The following is a 19653-nucleotide window of genomic DNA, read 5'->3' as shown; positions in this document are numbered from 1 at the left end:
CTCTCTAGGGTTTTTCGGGGGAGGGTCGAGGAAAGAGAGGGAGAGAGGCTCTGGTCAACCTCGGGTCTCGATTCATATAGCACCACCGCGACGGCATTTCCGATCCGATCTCCCTGTTGGTGGGGCGGGGCGGGGCCCGCGCCACGCACGCATGGGATTCCGTCCTACGTGGCGACAGCTGTGTGGTTTCCCCGTTTTACGGGCCCCCTGCTCGGGGGTGAATTTTGATAACGCCCCTTCGGCATCGGTGATTTTGGCTTATATAATAAGGACAGTGAAATCCACAAATGAGGTGAGATTTACGAACGATGGTAATTCGAAAATGTTGGGGTTTAGAGTGTTGGAGGGGGGATGATGTCACGCTCCACTCCCACGGGCACACGAACATCCCATCGCGGTCGTTATGTTGCGACGTCCCAAGACGCGTCGCCGATCCATTCATTTCATCTTTCAATTATTAGCATACGGAAGCGTGTACTAAACTCCTGATAATTAAAAAGACAGAGATAGCACAGGAAAATAACCATCCATAAACATATCAACAAGATGCTTTTGTATATATACATCCTTACCCCAGGAAGTTAATATATTTACAAGCCAACACTACAGTACTTCCTATAGGACCAACCAATCATAAAGGGGTGGGTGGCCAGGGGTTTAACATCACGTTTCTACTCTAAAAACGGGTTTCCAAAAAGTAGACCGTATGCACCTTCGTTGTTACGGTCCTGAAAAATGTTAAACAACGGGGAATGAGATAAAATCTCAATGAGTCAACTAACTAATCCCCGATTAGGACGCTAATTCACCTTAGGCGTCCCCTGTTCCCACATTTCAATGACGATGGTAGATCAATAGCAGGGCGCCTCACACCCTTCCTTAGTTACAATACAGGTTGGCAACTCAATCATTACATAATAAATTAACCAGGCACATCTACACGCAGGCAACCTTACCTGGTCATGGCACACTTGCTGCACACAACAGGTTATAATATCACATAAATAAGCAGCATACATCACATGTAATCAGAACACATCACAACAGTTCCATGCGCAATGCATCACGCGTGTTCCGATTATTAACGACCCATCGGGCCACGGCACATCCTGAAAGATGGCGATTTTCCAGACCTACCCGGGCATCGTCCCGCCCCATCGGGCACGGCATCGTCCTGCGTATACATACGCCTCAGGACGGCATTCCATTCGGAGCATCGAGTCCAGTCTCTATCGCGACAAGGCATCCGAACATTTTCCGGGCATCCGATAAATCGAGCATCGTCCTGCGTAAAACGCATCAGGACGGGTTCAACCTCGCGTACAACGCATCAGGGTATTATGTGATCACACAAGCACACAACCACTCATGCCAAATTATAAGGTGTCTCATTTAACTCGATGCAAGAGTGCTATATGCTCATACGTCGGAATATATTCGATTTCACACGCGAAAATGCACAAAATATTCTTACGTGATCACGTGCCACCAGTTAATGCACCAACACTGCACACCAAGATTACATCATGCACTCAAATATTTCATCACATGACAAACGTTTCTCATCATGAACCTCATACATTATTCCACATCTCATTACCAAGTCTTATATTATAATATTTCAAAGGCCACTATGGTAGTGTGACACCCTTCTAACTCATAGCAACTTTCACACCATATTCCAGATTCTGCCATCACGTGCATAATCACATTTGTCCCATCATTGAACCTCCAATCAAAATTTAACATATCTCATTTGAAAGCTCAGAATGTGTACATTAAATAAACAGGAGACATCAAGTCTAAATTCCCAAGGTTTCATGTGAGAAATGGTGCATCTTTGAAATTGGGTAAATCTGAATAGTTTTGCATAGTAACGGAAATTCCTTCAAAATAAATAGTGAATGTACTCAGAAAATTCTAAAATTTGGATATGTGATAAAATACACCTGGATAAACATTTCTCATGAAGGAACCAAAGTCCAAATCCTTATGTAAGTGTCTTTTTTAATAACCCATAGGCAGACTAAAAATTGCTCACTGGGACAGAACTATTGTTCCAAAAAATCAGTTCTTTGCTATACACAAAACATCTCCAAAAATTGTCAATTTTTATATGTTGTAGAGAAAGAAGTCCTCAAGAACTTTTGTGAATGAAGCTTTTCCAAAATCGATCCAGAAAAGTTTGTAGAAAATCGAGAAAGTGTAAACATCACAGAATACCCATTTTGGACAGTTTTACACGGTCCAAAAATTAGACTTTCGTACTACTCATATCAAGTCCAAAATTTTTGAAATTAAAATAGATTAAACTTAAAGATATTTGGAACAACTTTTAAGAAGGAAGTTTCTGAAAATTCGGTACACAAAATTCTCCAAAAAAATAACAAAATGAAGAGGTACAAACGACCCGAATTTGGGTTTTCCAGAACAAAAACAAGAATTGAGTCCGAATGGGAAAACTACCAAATTACATCTACAATACAACGATAACTTGTCACAATTACCGATAACCTATCCCAATAACTTATCGTGTTAATCCTAATTAATTAACAGTAAATGGGTTTACTTCTAATTTAATCTATCCTTAAGCGTAATTAACAGCCTAATCAACGATTAGGTAGTTAACTCACCGGTTTAATGGCGATGGCAGCGCGGTGACGGCGAGATGACAATGGCACGGCTCACGGCTCGCGACGGTGAGTGGTGAGCGTCGTGAGGGCGACGCAGTGAGGTGGTGGCGTGAGGTGGTGATGGGCGGTGTTGGTGGCCGAACCAAAGGGGAGAGGAGAGAGAGGGAGACTAAAGTGAAAATTGAGTGAAATGAGTGGTGAAATTGTGAGACAAAAGTTAGAAATGCAAAAGAGGCTCATCTATTTGGAGGTCTCTTGCCAACTTCTCCTCCAAGTTTCATTGCAAGCTTTTTATGCAAGCTTCAAGCAAACTTCCCAAGCAAGCTAAATTACTTGATTCACATTCCTTTTTGCTAAACAAGCTTGATTGCTTGGCTAGGATTTGAACTTGCTCAACAAGCTAGAATGCTTGGCTAGGAATTGCACTTCCAAGCCAAGTTTTCCAATTATCATAAATTGCATTAATATCCAAGAAACAAAAGAAGAGAAGGAGACCATTTTGGTATTGTCTTCTTCAATTGGGCGGCCAACAAAAGAGAGGGAGAAAAAACAATTTTGCCCTGAAACGTCTTCAATTTGCGTAATCCCGAATAGTAATTTCGTCTTCGATTTCTGCTTTTGAAATTGGGGTCGAAACGAGGATGTCATATATGAGATCGGCTTTATTTCTTTTATAAAATTCGTGGGATCCGGTGATTTGACTTCAGTTATCTCGTTTATTTTCGAATTTTGTCCATAGATTTTGGTAAGGATGAGCATGATTTCAATGTAGAACCGGGAGTCGAGGGACCCGGACCGATTCGTTTCCAGATTCTAATGTGCCACGATTCGGCTCCCGGCTCCATTGTTTTAGAAATCGGGAACTAAACCGAGAATCGGGAGTTATTTCTCACTCCGTTTTTAGTCTTATGCTTGGGATTATAAAAATAAAACACATTTAAGCTAGCATAACCTTAGCATCTGGATTTCGGTTTATCAATCAATTGATAATTTTTTGGATAATGACATAAATAGTCCATGAACTTTCGCCCAATGTACAACGCGATTTCTGAACTTTTAGTTTGTTTAATATAGTTCATGAACTTTAGCTTAATATTAAATAAGGTCCATGAACTTTTAATTTGTTTAGTGCGGTTCACGGACTTTGGTTACATGTTCAACGTAGTTCCTGAATTATATGAACACTTTCATATAGTTCAAGAACTATATTGAACATGTACCAAAAGTCTATGGACCGCACTGAACAAATTAAAAGTTCGAGGACCATATTGAATACTGGGTTAAAGTTCATGGGCCATATCGAACAAATTAAAAGTATATGAATTATATTGCATATTGGGCCAAAATTGAGAGCTTGTTTGTGCCATTTCCCCATAATCTTTCCTCTCGCATCATCAACATCTCGTGCGAAAACGAAAAAGAGACTAGGAATTATTAAAAGAAAGAAACAAGCTTCATGGGTCCCCTGCATTTCTTGGGTAATCCAGAACCTTGTACCTTCCCCATTTTGCAGCCATTTGATTGGGATGTGTCTATAAGGGAAAAGATCCGTTCAAACATTCTCATTCTCTCTCTTTCTTTCCAACTAGAGATGGTCGGTGAATGCGGCACGTGTGTTCGAATCCCGGGTGCCGCAGGGTGACTTAACCGGTTCACGTGTGTGGTGGTTAGCACGTGTCGCCCCCAGGGTTTACCTCCCGGCTGTCGGCCGTGCGGGGTTCCCTGGGTCACAAAAAAAAAACATATAACCAAAATTTAACCATAAAAGTAATTGCAATACAAAATTAAAACGATAATCGCCGAGAGACACCCGCTCGGAGGTTGTTTGCTATAGTTTTCTCATAGCAGTTTAGCAGTGAAAATGGTTTCTGTGCTTTTTAAAGATGTTTCACAAACGCTTGGACAACTACAACACATCCAAAGCTACATCTACTTACAGCAACTTCTAGGACTTTTTCTCAGCTGGCCTGAAGTGCTATATAGCTCACGCATGCTTTTGTATAGATGTAGGATGATTACTTATGTTAGATGTACAAATTATCAAATCAACTCTTGATCAAATGGGTCAGAGAAAGTTAAAGCGGTTGGCTGAGTAGTGAAATGCTTGTGATCATGCATGCGTTCTCGAGCAGGAGGAGACCTCGGGTTTGATCCCCAATTTCCCGCCGGTTCAATCACCTTGGTTAGAGCATTGATAGATATTATATATATGGGCCGCCCATGTTGGGCTAACCCGGTCCATGGTCCATCACGCGGACCCATCTTCATTAGGAGTTTAAACAGAAGATAAGATGGAAGTTATTTTTTAAGAATGTATTTTATGAAAATACTCTTCTTCACGTTATAGCTCCAGAGAACGACGCTCTGCAGAAAAACTCCCAAAATTGGAACGCTCTCTCAAGGCTACAAATTGGTAGACATTTAATCTGTGGCAAAAAGGTATGTTTGTTGACGTGATATCCCTCACTCGATCGGTGATTCAAATATAAAATGGGCACGTTTTTCAACGTTTTGTGAATTGTTTTTGAGAATGTGTTTCCAACAAGCATAAAAAGTAGGTCCTTGCGAGGTAACACGGTCAATCCCACTTGAATGACATGTCTTTGATCGAACGAACGAGAGAGATGGAATTAGTCCAAACACGAAAGGTGTGTAGATATGGCTTTAGCTGAAATCTACCAGTGCCTTTGATTCTTGCAGATCTCAACAAGGATGTACCTCGGAATGATTTCTTTTGTTAATGATCGTGACAGCTTTGTAAAGAATCTTAACGTGAGCTAGAAACGAAACGCTCCAATGAACAAGGGGTGGAAAAATCAAAAGAGCCTCGAGAATGATCGAACTGATAACACCGTACCGTCAGCATAAGACTGCTCTCAGGTCGAATTGCAGGTCACCGGTCTTGATCTCTTTCAAGAACAAGAACCAATGTCTTCTCGTTCACCGGAATGCTATGTACGTTCTGAACTAGGAGAAGAGGGCAAATAGGCGAAAGTAGATATCGAAAATATCTCCGCCATTATTCAACTTCGGCCAGGAACTACTCTCGATCAACAAGATACAGTCTTACTGGAGGCATGGCAATGTCTTTCTTACAAGTAGAGCGACGGTTTCGCTTCAAGATTAGGCTGTAACAGCAGCCTAATGATTATTAAAATTTGAAAAGTGGACTACGAGATGAACAAGAAATGACCCACTTGAGCCTAGATGTCAGTAGTGTAGGACATGGACTCGGTACCATCACCAATGTTGTTCACACAAACGGTCAGTGGACTCCTAACCGTGTGGAACCCGTCGGACCACACGACCTCGCCGAAATCGTACCTGCCCTCAGATTTCTTCCGCGGGTTCAATGTCACGTAATACGTGTTCTCATCCTTATAGTGCGAGAAAACCAGCAATCGGGGCCAAATTGCTACGTCCACTCCACTAGGACTGACGACGCGAGGAGTATAGACCGCGTTCCTGTTCCAGCCGACGTTTCGCACGGTCCGCCTGATTGTCATCGTGGTCTGGAGATCCGAGACCGTGATCGAAGGGTAGTTGAGATTCGAGTTGCTGGTGTGCACGCGTGGGCAGGTGTGGTTGGTCCCCGGACGGACCACCTTTGCTATCTGTTCCTGGGTATAACCGATGTTGCAGAGGAAGATGACGTAGTCGCCGGCTTTCATGTCATAAACTAGCCCTGGATCGATGGCTTTCGTCGGGTTTATGTGGCCAGCGCCAATGTCAAATGGGTCGGAGGGTTTGGTCGATCCGCCCGACAGGAAATATTCGGACTTGGTGTCCTTGGTGTAAGCTGTATGAGTGGGCAAAAAACAGCAAATGAGCAGAGAAATACATGAACTCTATCCCGGCATTATGAAGTCCTAAGATAAGAAAAATTGTATGAGAAAGACAATTTCACTGTATCGTCCTGCATGTTAATTCATATGACAAAATGCCTAGGCTAATCCTGCACTTGAGCCGACAGCATCTTTCCCGTGAATTGACTGCTGCATCGGAACTACACGAATCATATTGGACGAGGACTGCTCGGTCAAAAGTACCCCTAGTTAATTACCGGTTGTCATCAGCGCCGATCTGATGGCTGCCGGCGACCAATCCGGGTGGGCCGATTTGACAAGTGCAGCTGTGCCGGTCACGTGAGGGCACGACATGGACGTCCCCGACTGAAAACTCCAATTCACCGAGCGTTTGTCCGAAGGAGACAGAGTTGGCGGCGTCTTCGGAGGCCATGCCGCTAGAATGTTGACTCCTGGAGCGCTTAAATCTGGCTGTTTGCCATATCATACATAAGATAATCAGCACAACTCCGATGTATCTTTGTCCTAGATATAGGAATCACGAGCTTGTTGAAGAAAGCACCGCCACTCTCTCTCCCTTCTCTAGAAATCTCTTAATATTACAAGAACATATACTCAACAGAGCTCTCTTTATTGATTTGACCCGCAAATCGACATACCTTGAGAATATCGGGCGATAGAGCGCTTGGTCCTCTGCAGGAAAAGAATGCCACTTCTGGTGCCGGCACCTTCCCGACTAGTGATTTGGCCGGCGTTATTTTCACCGTTGGGAGCCTTGAACATCCACAATGTTCAGCAAATTAACAACAACGATACAAGCATTCGTTAGAATTAGTCTTTAACTTGAGCAAATGCAGACTCCAGGCCAATCTCTCGGACCGACAATACTGCAATATTAGATTATCGTTCATCTTGGCTTTTCCTCTGAAAATGTTGGAAAAAATCAATGCACGTATACCTAACAATTTGAAGTGATCACTCAAGGGCTCGTCAGTTTAATATCACTAATGACTAATGGAATAGAAGAGGAGGTGTTCTATAAGGTGCGTGACCATACCATTCGGATGAACCGAGGTAGTGCAGGAGCTTCGTGCCTTGGTAAATGTCGATGTAAACCGTCGGGACCACATCGACATAAGGGACTTGCCTGCCTAGAGGCTCGACGAAGATCAACCCCGATCCACCGGCCTTCTTGACCGCAGCCGCTGCCTCGGCGCTCGTTATAAATCCCATTGTTGAAAAGCACAGGATGACTTTGCCGGCAGCCGGTCTGTTGTTCCATCCTTCCCGTAAACAAGCCCTGAAATTCAAAAAGAGAAAGAGAGGAAGAAAAGAATAAAATCGGTTATGAATTTGAGCAAGCTTGATTCGAAGGCTTTCGGTGAACAAAGTCCATTATGAAACAAGAACGTAATGCTTCACCCGTTGGAAAAAAACAAGCCGGCATCTATCAAGAGTGCATATACTTCGGTGGTGATCATGCTTTGTCCCTGTAATAAACAAGATTTCATGTAATTATTTCGATAGAGGTGCTTAATATATAGATTGGTAAATATCATACTACCATGACAGTCAAGTTGTTGTCGAAGACCATCTGCGTCGGGAACGAGCGGTCGATCGTCGAAGCCGCGACGGAGATCGACCACGGGGCCACATTCTTGACCCTCGATGGGTCCGGCGAGTACTCGTAGTTCCCTGCCGAGAACACCACCGTCACGCCCTTCTGCATGGCGTGGAAGCTCCCGATATCCGCACTCCAGTTGAAGAACGGGAGCAGCTGTCCGATCGTCGTGGAAATCGACGCGGATATTATGTGGACGCCGTCCTTCAGGGCGCCCTCGAAGGCCGCCAAAATGTCGGCCTCGCTGCACTCGCCGGCGCTGTCCCCGGTTTTGTTCCAGCAGACCTTGTACACCGCAAGCCGGGCCCTCGGGGCCCCGCCCCGGGCCGTGCCCGAACCGAGCCCGAAGAAGTTGACGTTGTGGACTATGGAGCCGACAGCAGTGGAGGCTGTGTGAGTGCCGTGGCCAAGCCGGTCCCGGGGCGAGCAGTACTCAGTGCCGGAAGAGGTGTCGAGAGGGCCGAGCTCCTGCTCCAGACCGGCTACGTAGTACCGGGCTCCGATGAGCTTGCGGTTGCACGTGGTCGACGGGAAGTCCTGGCCCGACATGCACTCTCCCTTCCAGGTCCGTGGGATCGGGCCCATCCAGGGCTCTTCCCGGAAGCTCGCGGATTCAGGCCATATCCCTTCGTGTGAATCACATCATCCATGAGTTATTAACCAACGTTAGCCCAAAGATGACATTGCTGCAACAATCCATATCCTAGTTTTGGTGCTTTATATGGCTGCGCTCATTATGTTTTAGTATGACTAAAGAGGGTCAATTCGGGTTCAAAATTCCTCAGTGAAATGTTCTTTAAGATTTTAAAGTAATCTTATCTTTTTTCTTAAATGGAAAAATAAGTGAGTTCTTTTATATATGTTTTTGTAGTCAAACTTTTATGGAAAATGGCACGAATAATTTCTGAACTTTAATCCAATGTGTAATGTGATCTTTGAATTTTTAATTTGTTGAACGTGGTCCATGAAATTTAACTCAATATGCAATGCGGTCCATAAACTTTTAATTTGTTCAATGTTGTCCCTGAACTCTTGATACATGTTCAATTTAGCTCCTGAACTATATGAAAATGTTCAATATAATCGTTCAATTAATTCAAGTTCAGAAACTACATCGAACATTTTCTCGTATGATTCGGGGACTACATTAAAGACGAATTCATACCAGGTTGGCTTATTAAATGACGATCAAAGAAAACTCTTCGCCGGCAAAAAGGATTCTGTGGATATCGTACACTAAAGACAAGTAAGTTCATACCAGGATGATTTATTAAATGACGCCCGAACTCATCTTGAATATAAAATATGGTCAATCTGTTTAAATGATGCTTCTAACAGTTTAACGAATCAATTCTGCTAAAAGCATCCGAGCTATCATAAGTCAAATAAAATTTAGTACAACCAGCCGAACACGAAAGACATTTAGTTTTTTAACCCTAACTTTTGCTTTCAAAAGTTGGTCAGCCACTTCACAGTTGGTTATCTTTTTCAAAGGAAAACAGATCATCTTGCTCGCGCAACACAATGCTAGAGCTGGTATAAAATTTTACAAGAGAGAGAGAGAGAGAGAGAGAGAAACCTGAGTCAATGACCCCCACAATGACGTCATCGCCAAAGGTTGATGAAACTGCACCATGAGGGGCTTCGTCATTATCAGGGGTCTCCTGTAATGGAAGGCCCATGAAGTCCCAGCTCCTTGTCGTGTCCAGCTTCAGAATCTTGCTCCTGAACACCGACACCACTCCTTCCTTTCCTGCATTACACACCCACACAACATTACCACACATAAGCACGATCATCCATGATATCTCATATCTCAGGTTCGTGTGGTCTCTCGAAGAGAACTTAGTTCATCGAAATGCTTACTGGCTATGGTGGCGGCTTGGTCCGGTGTGAGTTTCGCTGCAAAACCGGAGAACCCGTATGTGTAGGAATAGATCTTGGACTGTGCAGCTTCTTCTTCGCTGGAATAATAAGACCCAGGACCCAAGAAATAATAATAAATAAAGGTTCACGATCAGTGGGGCTTTTGATGATCAGTCTCATTTCATTATAGCACACTATCACAAGAAGAGGACTGCTGATTAGAGTTGACTTTATTTGAGTGGGGCAAGGGAAAGAAGACAGAAGAAAGGTTATGCACCTTTCGAAAACGTTAAGGAGGAGTTGCTGATGCAAGCCCGAGGTGAGTTGATGGTCATGCTGTGCGCTGTGCCCTAAGTAGACTATATGAACCTGTCATTTGAACAGAGAAGAGTGGGATACATTACTAACGCAAACAATAGCTAGCTAGACAAATGAAGCTAAAATTATTTCTAGGAAATCTTTTTCTTGGCAATGGTGTTTACCTCTGGTTCCGATGAGCACGTTGAGTAAATGAAAAAGAAGGAAAGTGAGAGCAATAGGCTCCAAAAAGAATGGAGATCATGGGCATAATGTTCTTCCATGTTTATATTCTCCATGTAAAAGAATGTTGCAGTTCTAGGGTTTAAATAGAGATGGGATGGAGAGATTGTTGAAGAAAGTGCGTGGAGTCTAAGGTTTCTAAAAGCTGCTACAGAGAGATGAGCCCTGACAATACCCAACTCCTGCTTTAGATTCATTATGTTGTTTTCCCTTCAAAGATATATGGATGGTAGATAATGAAGCAAACTATAGATAATGAAGCAAACTATCTCCTCCTCCTCCTCCTCTCTCTCTCTCTCTCTCTCTCTCTCTCTCTCTCTCTCTCTCTCTCTCTCTCTTTTTCTCTGTGCGTAGTGTGTGATCTTATGAAGTCTATACTGTCTCTATATATCTTGCAGGTGCAATTGCAGCTAAAGACTAAGTTTATGTGTAAAATAGCACAAGTGGATGAACATGATCATGAGAAGGAAAATGAGTATGTTTTGATAAGTATTTTGACATTTGCTTCAATATTCACTGTCCAGCATAAAATTTCTTGCTGAAATTCTTCTTCTTAAATGTCTTAGAATACTCTCTCTAGGTTTAGCTAGTGTTTACTTATCAAAAGTTATACTTCAGAAAAACTGACCTATATATGACTTCTTAGTGCTCTCCCAAAAGCAATAACGGCTTCTATAGTCTGATTTAGGGGTTAATTATCTGAAGGATCACTTTGTATCATTGCTAATTCACTTAGTTCTTGTTTAATGTCATATTGTCCTTAAAGACAACTCCTCTCAAGAAGAACACGATGTCGATATGAAAGGGAACTGTCGACCGCTATGTCCCGACATGTGGTTAGTAGGAATGATCATTTCAAATTGTAGCTGCTAGGTTTTTACATAAAACATATACAGACATGTAGGCACTCACAAGACTTGATAGACAGCCAACTTATTACATCACATTGTATGAAATCATTACTTAAATATGCTAGATTTTCACCACCGAACCGTATCAATTCAATTAAACGTTACGTAATCGCAAGTTTGCAATCAAGGTCCAATGCTTATCAAACACTCTACACCTGCCAAGTTAAATTTCACATCATGCAGAACCATCAGGCAGGTTAAACTTGAGAACTTTGCTTTGGCAAATGGCATCTGATTACATCCACAGAACTTCCCTATAATTGCATCCCCATGATTTTACTAAATTTGATTGATGTAAAGCACCTAGCTTGCTTTCATAGGCAGTAATTTCAAGTGCAACAGATCTATGGAGAGATCATTTATGTGCTCAGACCTTACCTTCCAGAGCAATTTTGAGTTCTCTGGATTGTGAAAAGACTGATGAAATCATTCCAAGGATGGGAAGAGAACATTTTGTCTTCCTAAGTCAGTAAAGTCATTTTAAGTGTATATATATATATATATATATATATATATATATACACAACATCTATCTTGAGTAGTCATAATGTTGGAGACACAAGGCCAGCTAGTGCCAAGTTTCAAGTAGACCTCAAAGCAAAAGCAGGTCTGCTCAAAGTCATACGGATATGCATATAATAGATCAGTTTGCAACTTCTTGCTGATAAAGATGATGAGTTCCCTTGCATATATATGTATACTCTTTTACCAAAAACTCGTAAAAATCTGCCATGTGAAATGCAAAAGTCATGTAACGGAATCTAGCAATGTAGGCACCAATGATAACATATACAGATTCATTGTAAATACAATGCATGTAAATGGATTGAAGACTTCGAATAAGTTGTCCTCTTCTGTAATATATAGGACTGATCAGGCGATCCAATAAGTAGTTATAGTTCAATGGTTTAAGGAACCCTACATGCAGGTTATGTTCATTGAAGAACATATCCAGAAAGCCAAGCTCCAGGAAAAGAAAAAAGTTCCTCAGCTAAAGAGAGATTAATTGTGAATGCTGTCCGGGCATACAAATACCAGCTTACAAAGTTGCTACCGTGGAAGGCTCTTGCTGGGTTTGAATATGACTCACTTGGTTAAATACTCATATAAAGGGTCACATCACTTAGTATGCGGAATTAACAGACCAATCTCAATATAGGTCATTAAGCAAATTAATTAGCAGCATCAGAACCAATCTGAGAACAAAAAGAAACCCTTTTGACCTCAAACCGGGTAGTTGATTAGCTGAAATTAGTTGACAAATGGCCTTATCTTGATGAAGGTGGGATCCACTGCTTCTGCCAGAGAAAAAACAAGTCTTAGTTTGGCCAATATTAACAATACCAAACCCACCAAACTGCCTCCTCTTTAAAGGCTAAGCTGAAAAAAGTAGTTCATGATTCTTGTCCTTTCCCATAATTCAATTGTAAGGACTCAGGTGGAATAAGATTGTCAGTAGTCAATTTGCAATATTTAGCTTAAGATCAAGATTCATCATGAATATAAATGGTCGATGGTCATTATAACTACTGCTTTTGCTCTCTGGTTTATAGAGATCTAGTATCTACCCAGAAGTCATAATGAGGAATCTATTGCAGTGAAGTGGAGGAAAATTTCATCTCGAGATCAGAGTGCGCAGGGCAATCAAGAGCAAATATGGAAATGAAAGTTAAGTGGCCAAGATAATGTTCCTCTTGCTTTCTCCAATCTCAATGTCCTTAAGTACCGATTCTTGCAGCTTTGATTCAGCACGTCCACGTATAGGAAACAGAAAAGAAAGAGGCACAGAGACATCAAATCCCTTGGAGAACAATGGAAGTGTATTTAGTCCAGTGCTTTAGGTGGGTATGTGTCAGCTATCTGCACTCATTTGCATCCATGAAGTAAAATATTGCTGCTCCAAGAACAAAAGAAGTCACGGTACCTTTTTCTGCTGGGTTTAAAATTTTGTTGGGCGGGAGTTGAAATCAGTTGATGAAAAAGAGGGTAATCTATCGTCATTACATTCGAATATTTTATTATAACGGTTATATCATATTGGAAATAAGCTTTCGCATGCTATATTAGACTCATGTCTTCAGTCCGATCAAAGACAGATCATCCATATAAAAAATACCCCCAAGGGTTGGGTTGCGCCTAAAAGGAGACGAAAGACTCGTGCATCTTCAGGTCATTTGGAGAAGCTTTATTTTGAGTTATTGAACTTGCATCACTTGGGTATCCTATATTGTCCTTTTCTTATTATACAATTATATGCGGGGGGAATTATAGGCGAGTATTTTATTGAATGAAAGATGATGAAGATAATGAAATGACCACTAGCCATTTTAAGTTAATTCTGAGCATCCATCTCTGCACGTCCATCAAACATTCTTCCAAGGAAAAATGTGTATTCGAAAAAGAGCAATGGTAAACTCTCCAAGATTGGAGTAGGAACTTAGAGTATACTAAGTGAATGCGACATACTCTAAGGCTGCGTTTGGTCGTCCGGATTTCTAAACAGGATAGGACTGGATAGAATAGGATAAGAAATCCTGGGATTTCTTCATATCCTATCCACTGTTTGGTGGACTACGGATTTAAAGTCGGATAGGATAATTTTTTTTTTTTTGCTATTCACGGGTCCGGAGGAGTCGGTGAAGGAAAAAAAGCCGAGAAATTTTTTTGGTGAAAGCGCACAAGGTGTGGGGATGAAGATGACGGCGAGTGGAGCGTAAGGTTTTTGGAAAAATAGGCATTAGAAATCCTATCCAGATCTATTCCACCCCCCTCGGATTTTTTTATCCAGGCTATATCCGGTCTATATCCGACCTTATCCTATCTTGGACCACCACCAAACACAGGATATGATAAAACATATCATATCCTGGCTTTTATCCGGTCGACCAAACGTAGCCTAAGTGAATATATTTAGTTAAATGTGCCATATTTAGTATGTGATAAGCATCTACCATGTCACTTACTTGTATGTCCCAATTATCCCAATTCCATGCTGATGCGCACAAAATATTCATTAGGGAGTTCAATATGTAGGGCTTTAACTTCATCCCCCTTTTCTGACCGACCAATCAAGGCCAGGAATTTCGACCAAAAATAAAAAAATCAGGGCCAAGAAACCATAAGCACAGTATCATCTTTGCTCTCGACACAGCATGCATTTCTCCATGTGCTGACATCAATTGTTGTCTAGGGCACATGGTGCAATGTAGGGCACATTAACCCCTAGTCTTCTCCCTCACGTATGTCTTTTGCTATGGGGGGCTGCCTCTTTCATTGCAAAACGCTCTCTTTTTAGCAAAAAAGACGTGCGAAAGAAAAAAGGAAGATTGCATGTGGATGGAGAAAGGGTTTTTGAAGGCTAGGGCTCTAATAAAGTGTTTTTGGAAGACCCGATAGGAACTAAGACTTAGCCAAACCATCAAGTGCAGCTCTTTCTGTTGACCTTGGTCGAATCGATGCTCATTTGAAACAATTTGCGCCGTTGATAGGGTTATTATTGACTTATTAATAAATGTTGGGTTATAAAAACAAGCTACTTCAATTGACCCACAAGAGGATATTTAAAGTAGGAAAACATTGTCATACAATGTCTATGGTTTAGATGATTATAGAAGATGACGGATGCATTATCGCATGATATTTTGATTTCCAAATACATATATTTGATAATTTATGGGCTTTGGGGTGGAAATCTAGTTATTTGGGGACTCATGAAACGTTCTACAGACCCATTAATCGATTGCTAAAGTGCAAGCGGCTTCGACCTCGAGACGGAAAGGACGACGAGAGCCTGATAGGCTGTGAGGATTCGAAGAGGCTAAGCCCGATTAAGGTCAAAGGGCCCAAATTCCTGGGCCTGGGCCTGGGCGAGTCATCGAGAGTGTCCAACACAAATCAAGTAGGAGTAGGAGTAGCTAGTCCCTCCAAATTAACATGGAAAATTTTGCACAATATTTGCTTCTTCCCCTTTAATTCTGCTTTAGAATCAACAATAACAATCGTGAAGCATGAAAATGGGAGAATGCTGCGGAACGTGTTTTCAAATTCGGTTTTCAATTTTCATCCTGCGCATGTTTGATTTATGGATTAAGGCTTCGTTTGTTTTGCGAAAAAATTTGACATTTTGGAAAATATTTTCCAACAAATTATAATATAGGAAACTGGCAATATTTTCATTTTTCGGCTGAAATCTGAAAATGAATTGGAAATTATTTGTCATCATTCGGAAACGAAAACTTAATTTTATTTCCGTAAAGAGGCATGCAATATTCGCGTATGATATTAGAGATACTCAATCGTTGGGGTCACGGTCACAAGAGCCGGGTTTTCCGGGCCTAGCCATTGGAAACCCAAGCATGGGTACCGTAGATCTGGGCCTACCTTTATGGACTCGGGCCCGAGTGCTGATGACTTGAGTGCGGGAGCCCAGCATGGCCGCTAGGAATCTAGGCAGAGCACTGAGGCCTTGGTTGCCTTTGTGGACCCAAACCCGGTCACTGAAGAATTAGGCCTGAGGGCCACTGACTTAGGCCGGGAGCCAAGTACCTGAGCATGGCCACCTACGACCCAAACATGGGCACCAAGGTGCTAAGCATAGTCATCGGGGAGCATGACATAAACATTGGGGTCCCAAGCCTTAGCTTTTATGGATTGAGCCTTGCCTAATGGTGACTTGGGCACGAGAACTAGGTACACGAGCATAGCCATTAAAAACCCTGCCAAGAGTAGTGAGGTCTTGGGCCAGGTCTCAAGGGACTTGGGCTCGACAATCAAGGAACCAACCTCAGGCTCTATAAACTTGGACCTGACATTGGATTAGGGTGTTGGGTTTCACTGTCGTGGACCTCGCCCCAAGCTGTAGTGACTTGGGTGTGAGAGTTGGGTACTTGGGCATGGCCGCCACCCATTCACAGGCATTGAGGTCTCGAGCATGACCTTTGTGGTCTCGAGCCCCGCCTTGACGGACCCAGGCACAGGTGCCGATGAAATGAGTGTAGGAGCCAAATACTCAAGCATGGCAATCGAAGACCCAGACACGGGCACTAGGGTCCTGAGCTTGGCCTCTGTAGACATGGGCCTGGGTGTATAAATGGGGTCTTGGGGCTAGCCTCTATGGAGTCGGGCCCGGGCACTAGTGACTTGGGCTTGTGAGTCGGGTATCCAAGTATGGCCATAGGAGACCGAGCTAAGAGCATGGGGGTCTCGAGCGAACGGCCTCTGTGGCACCAGGCCTGGCCTCGATGAGCTCGGGTTCAAACGCTAGTGACTTGAGCATAGGAGCCGAGTACTCGAGCATGGGAATTGGGATCTTGGCTAGGCCTCGAAGGAACTGAGCCCAGCCTCAGTGGACCTAGCCCGATTGTCATGTAACCGGTCCCAAGCTCGGTAGACTTGAGATCAGGAGCCGATTACTCCAGCATGGCTCCTGGGGACCCGAGCACAGGCACCAAATCTCAAGAATGATTGCTAAGGACCCAAACATAAGCATGGGGGTCTCAAGCTCGACCTGTGTGGACTGGGCTTAGCTTGTGAGCACCGGGCTCAACCTGTGTGCCCTAAGCCCGGCCATTGAGGACCTGGGCATAGGCGTTGGCTACTGTGCCCAAGCTTTGAGGTCTTTGATCTAAGCGCCGTTATTTAGTCATATAGGGAAATCATTTTCACGAATTTTACCCTATGTTTTTCGTTGACTATTAATAGACTTTTTATTGATTGATTTTAGAAGCGATCTAAACATCAGAAAATGTCACGCCCCGTACCCCACTGGAACGCAACATCCCGTCACGGTCGATTATGGTGCAAGCTCCCAGGAATCGTTGCTGACCCAACGCCCAACAGAGAACAAGCACAAGCGGAAGCGATTAAATAAACAACCCTGACAATTATAAAATACGAGCCAAGGATAGCCAAGCAACAAACACGATCACAGCAGAAAATAGGTACATACTTACATTACTATAAAAACCTTTTTACAATATTCGTTTATACAACAACAGCAGTCAACACTCATAATAGCAGCCTCTAGGTCAAAAGGGTAAGTGGCTAGGGGTACTGGACGGGACTAAGACGGGCTTTAGTAAAAAAGGTGTAACCCACTTTACTTAGGAGTATTGCTAACCTAGGGATCCCAGTCCGGGTCGGACCCTGAGGACTCATCTATCGAGCTCTCTTGGGACTCGGACTCCTCGGAATCCATGTCCTCTGCTGCATCACTCTCGTCCTCCGAATCCGGTTCTAACTCAGGGTCTAAGTATAATCCCAGCTCGTCCTCGGCTCCTATTTCTTGATTGGATCCCAGTTCCTCAACCTCTCCATCCTATTCGTGATCTACTTCCATGGCTACCGGCTCTTCTTCATTCTGGTGGTCCAAGGGTTCCGGATCAGCATACAACACTTTAGGTTCCTCAGCCTCCTCGACCATAGCAGCAGGTCCGTCCACGGTTTCGCCTTGGCTGCTCCAATCAGGCGTAGTTGGAGGATCGGAAATCTCACCACTTACCATCTGTTGGATCATGACATTATTCACGTCTACCGGGACATCAAAGGTCCTGAGCGGGGGTCCGATTGCTCCGTCGGCTCCTCTATAGCACCAAGCCACATATTCTTGGGTGTGGTAGTGCGCCTCTCCCACATTTACAAACAAAACAGCATAATATCTCACATAGGCTGCTCCATCACCACAGGGGTGCACGCTTGACGACTGCCGAATATTGTGCGGTATCCCAAAAAGAGGTGATGCCCTCGGCATTCTACGGCTGGGGGTCTGAAATGTTTCGGTTTACACAACCGTGAGACGAATCTCAATGAGTTCAACCCCTAAATCTAGGCTAAGCTAGCATGCAATCTCCTGACCAGAAATGAATATTTGAAACCATAATGCAACAACAATCAAATAATTCTCTGACCCTGCAGGTTAGACAGTTCAATATATAATAATCACGGCACATACGTGGCACACCTAGTCACACGTACGCCAATCACATGCTCATGCACCGAGTCTCACACACTCACATGCCAGTCCACGCATATTCATGCATGCAAATGTCGTCGACATGTCACGTATATTTCCCGGCCCACTGGCCCACACTGGCACACTGGCAATCGCCCAATTTATTATTTATTACGACTCGAGTCAACAACATTCACGGCTCGGTGCGTCTAGCCTCGCTTCAAAGTGCATGAGGCGCAAAGAACGATCTCGGCCCAAGGTCTCTAGCACCGCTTCAAAGTGCATGAGGCACAACACCGATCTCCTTACGAACCGAGCCTCGCTTCAAAGTGCATGAGGATGGTCGTCTTCCGGACGTACCGGGCATCGTCCTGCTTCAAAGTGCATGAGGACGGTATCGACCCGAAGGTCCTTAGGTGATCAGACAACTCATTATTATCTAAACCCAGCGTATAACGCTTCAGGGTATTTTAGGTGATTACATGCTCATGGCAGACACGCATTTTCGCACAATTTCATCACATGCCTCACTCTTGGCATACGCAATGCGTGTCCATGTTATGCAATGCAATGCACCACGAGCACCAATATAATTCAGACACCCAATGTCACAACACGTGCTTAATTGGCCCAATTAATACTGTGTGGCCTAATGTGCGATTCACAAATCAGTAATTCATTGTAAACCAAACAATGGCCAATCGCACTCCATAAAATCAGCCACACCACATACGACATAGCAAGATACGAAATCAACCACAATTAAGCACAATTGACGTACAATCAGTCAACCCGGGCATACCCGGCAATTTCACTAACGAGCTCCTAAATTGGTCATTAAATCCCATTATCCTCCCCAATAATTTCTCATTGATCTACTACATTTTTCCTGATAACAATTTCTATCAAACAGTACACTAATTTTCCTCTGCCAGTACTAGCATTCCTAAACCAGTCCAGAAAAATGCACTATCAGTCTTAATCCGGGTTTAGAAATTTTACTCACTTAATCCGAGGTCACGACGACGGGGAACGGCAGCTGATCACTGATGAACAGTGAAACCGGCGACGGAATTCCCGGCGACGGCGTGAACAATGACCCGTACGAACGGGATGAACAGTACTTCCGTACGGGGACTGCTACAGTACTTCCGTACGGACACTGTATGGGGCAGGTACGGCCGGCGTCGTACGGCGAGGCTGGACGGCTGGGTGGTGACGGAACAGCGATCCGAGCTCCGGCGAAGCTCCGGCGACCCTTTTTGCCGGACAGGAAAGAGAAAAAGAGGGAGAAAGAGAGAGAAAGGGAGAGAGAAAGGGGTCGGAC

At 43.5% G+C, this 19653-nt stretch overlaps 1 protein-coding gene across 1 annotated transcript; it reads right to left on the bottom strand.

Moving 5' to 3' along the window:
• Window positions 1-5674: 5674 nt before the first annotated feature.
• On the bottom strand, window positions 5675-10639 carry LOC115689852 (subtilisin-like protease SBT3.18). The gene is made up of 10 exons (XM_030616023.2): window positions 10409-10639; window positions 10204-10295; window positions 9927-10024; window positions 9640-9813; window positions 8004-8686; window positions 7862-7929; window positions 7497-7739; window positions 7099-7213; window positions 6697-6910; window positions 5675-6432 (listed from the first exon to the last, which is right to left on the bottom strand). Exons 1-10 carry the CDS (start codon window positions 10520-10522, stop codon window positions 5837-5839), a joined length of 2397 nt encoding a protein of 798 aa, XP_030471883.1. The 5' UTR covers window positions 10523-10639; the 3' UTR covers window positions 5675-5836.
• Between the last annotated feature and the right edge of the window lie 9014 nt (window positions 10640-19653).

The sequence above is a fragment of the Syzygium oleosum genome, unplaced genomic scaffold (genome assembly GCF_021117445.2).
Source record: "Syzygium oleosum isolate NSW1041296 unplaced genomic scaffold, Sole_v2.1 Sole_v2.03, whole genome shotgun sequence".
Taxonomy (NCBI): Eukaryota; Viridiplantae; Streptophyta; class Magnoliopsida; order Myrtales; family Myrtaceae; genus Syzygium; species Syzygium oleosum.
The sequence above is the reverse complement of the archived record's forward strand: the minus strand, read 5'-3'. Positions and strand labels throughout refer to the sequence as shown.

Excerpts from the sequence above, each read along its gene's own strand:
- LOC115689852 (XM_030616023.2), bottom strand. The coding sequence starts at position 10,522 with ATGGAGAATATAAACATGGAAGAACATTATGCCCATGATCTCCATTCT. Across the intron at positions 10,296-10,408 it reads CGTGCTCATCGGAACCAGAG|GTTCATATAGTCTACTTAGG; the intron begins GTAAACACCATT and ends TTCAAATGACAG. Across the intron at positions 7,740-7,861 it reads GGCTTGTTTTTTTCCAACGG|GGCTTGTTTACGGGAAGGAT; the intron begins GTGAAGCATTAC and ends TTTGAATTTCAG.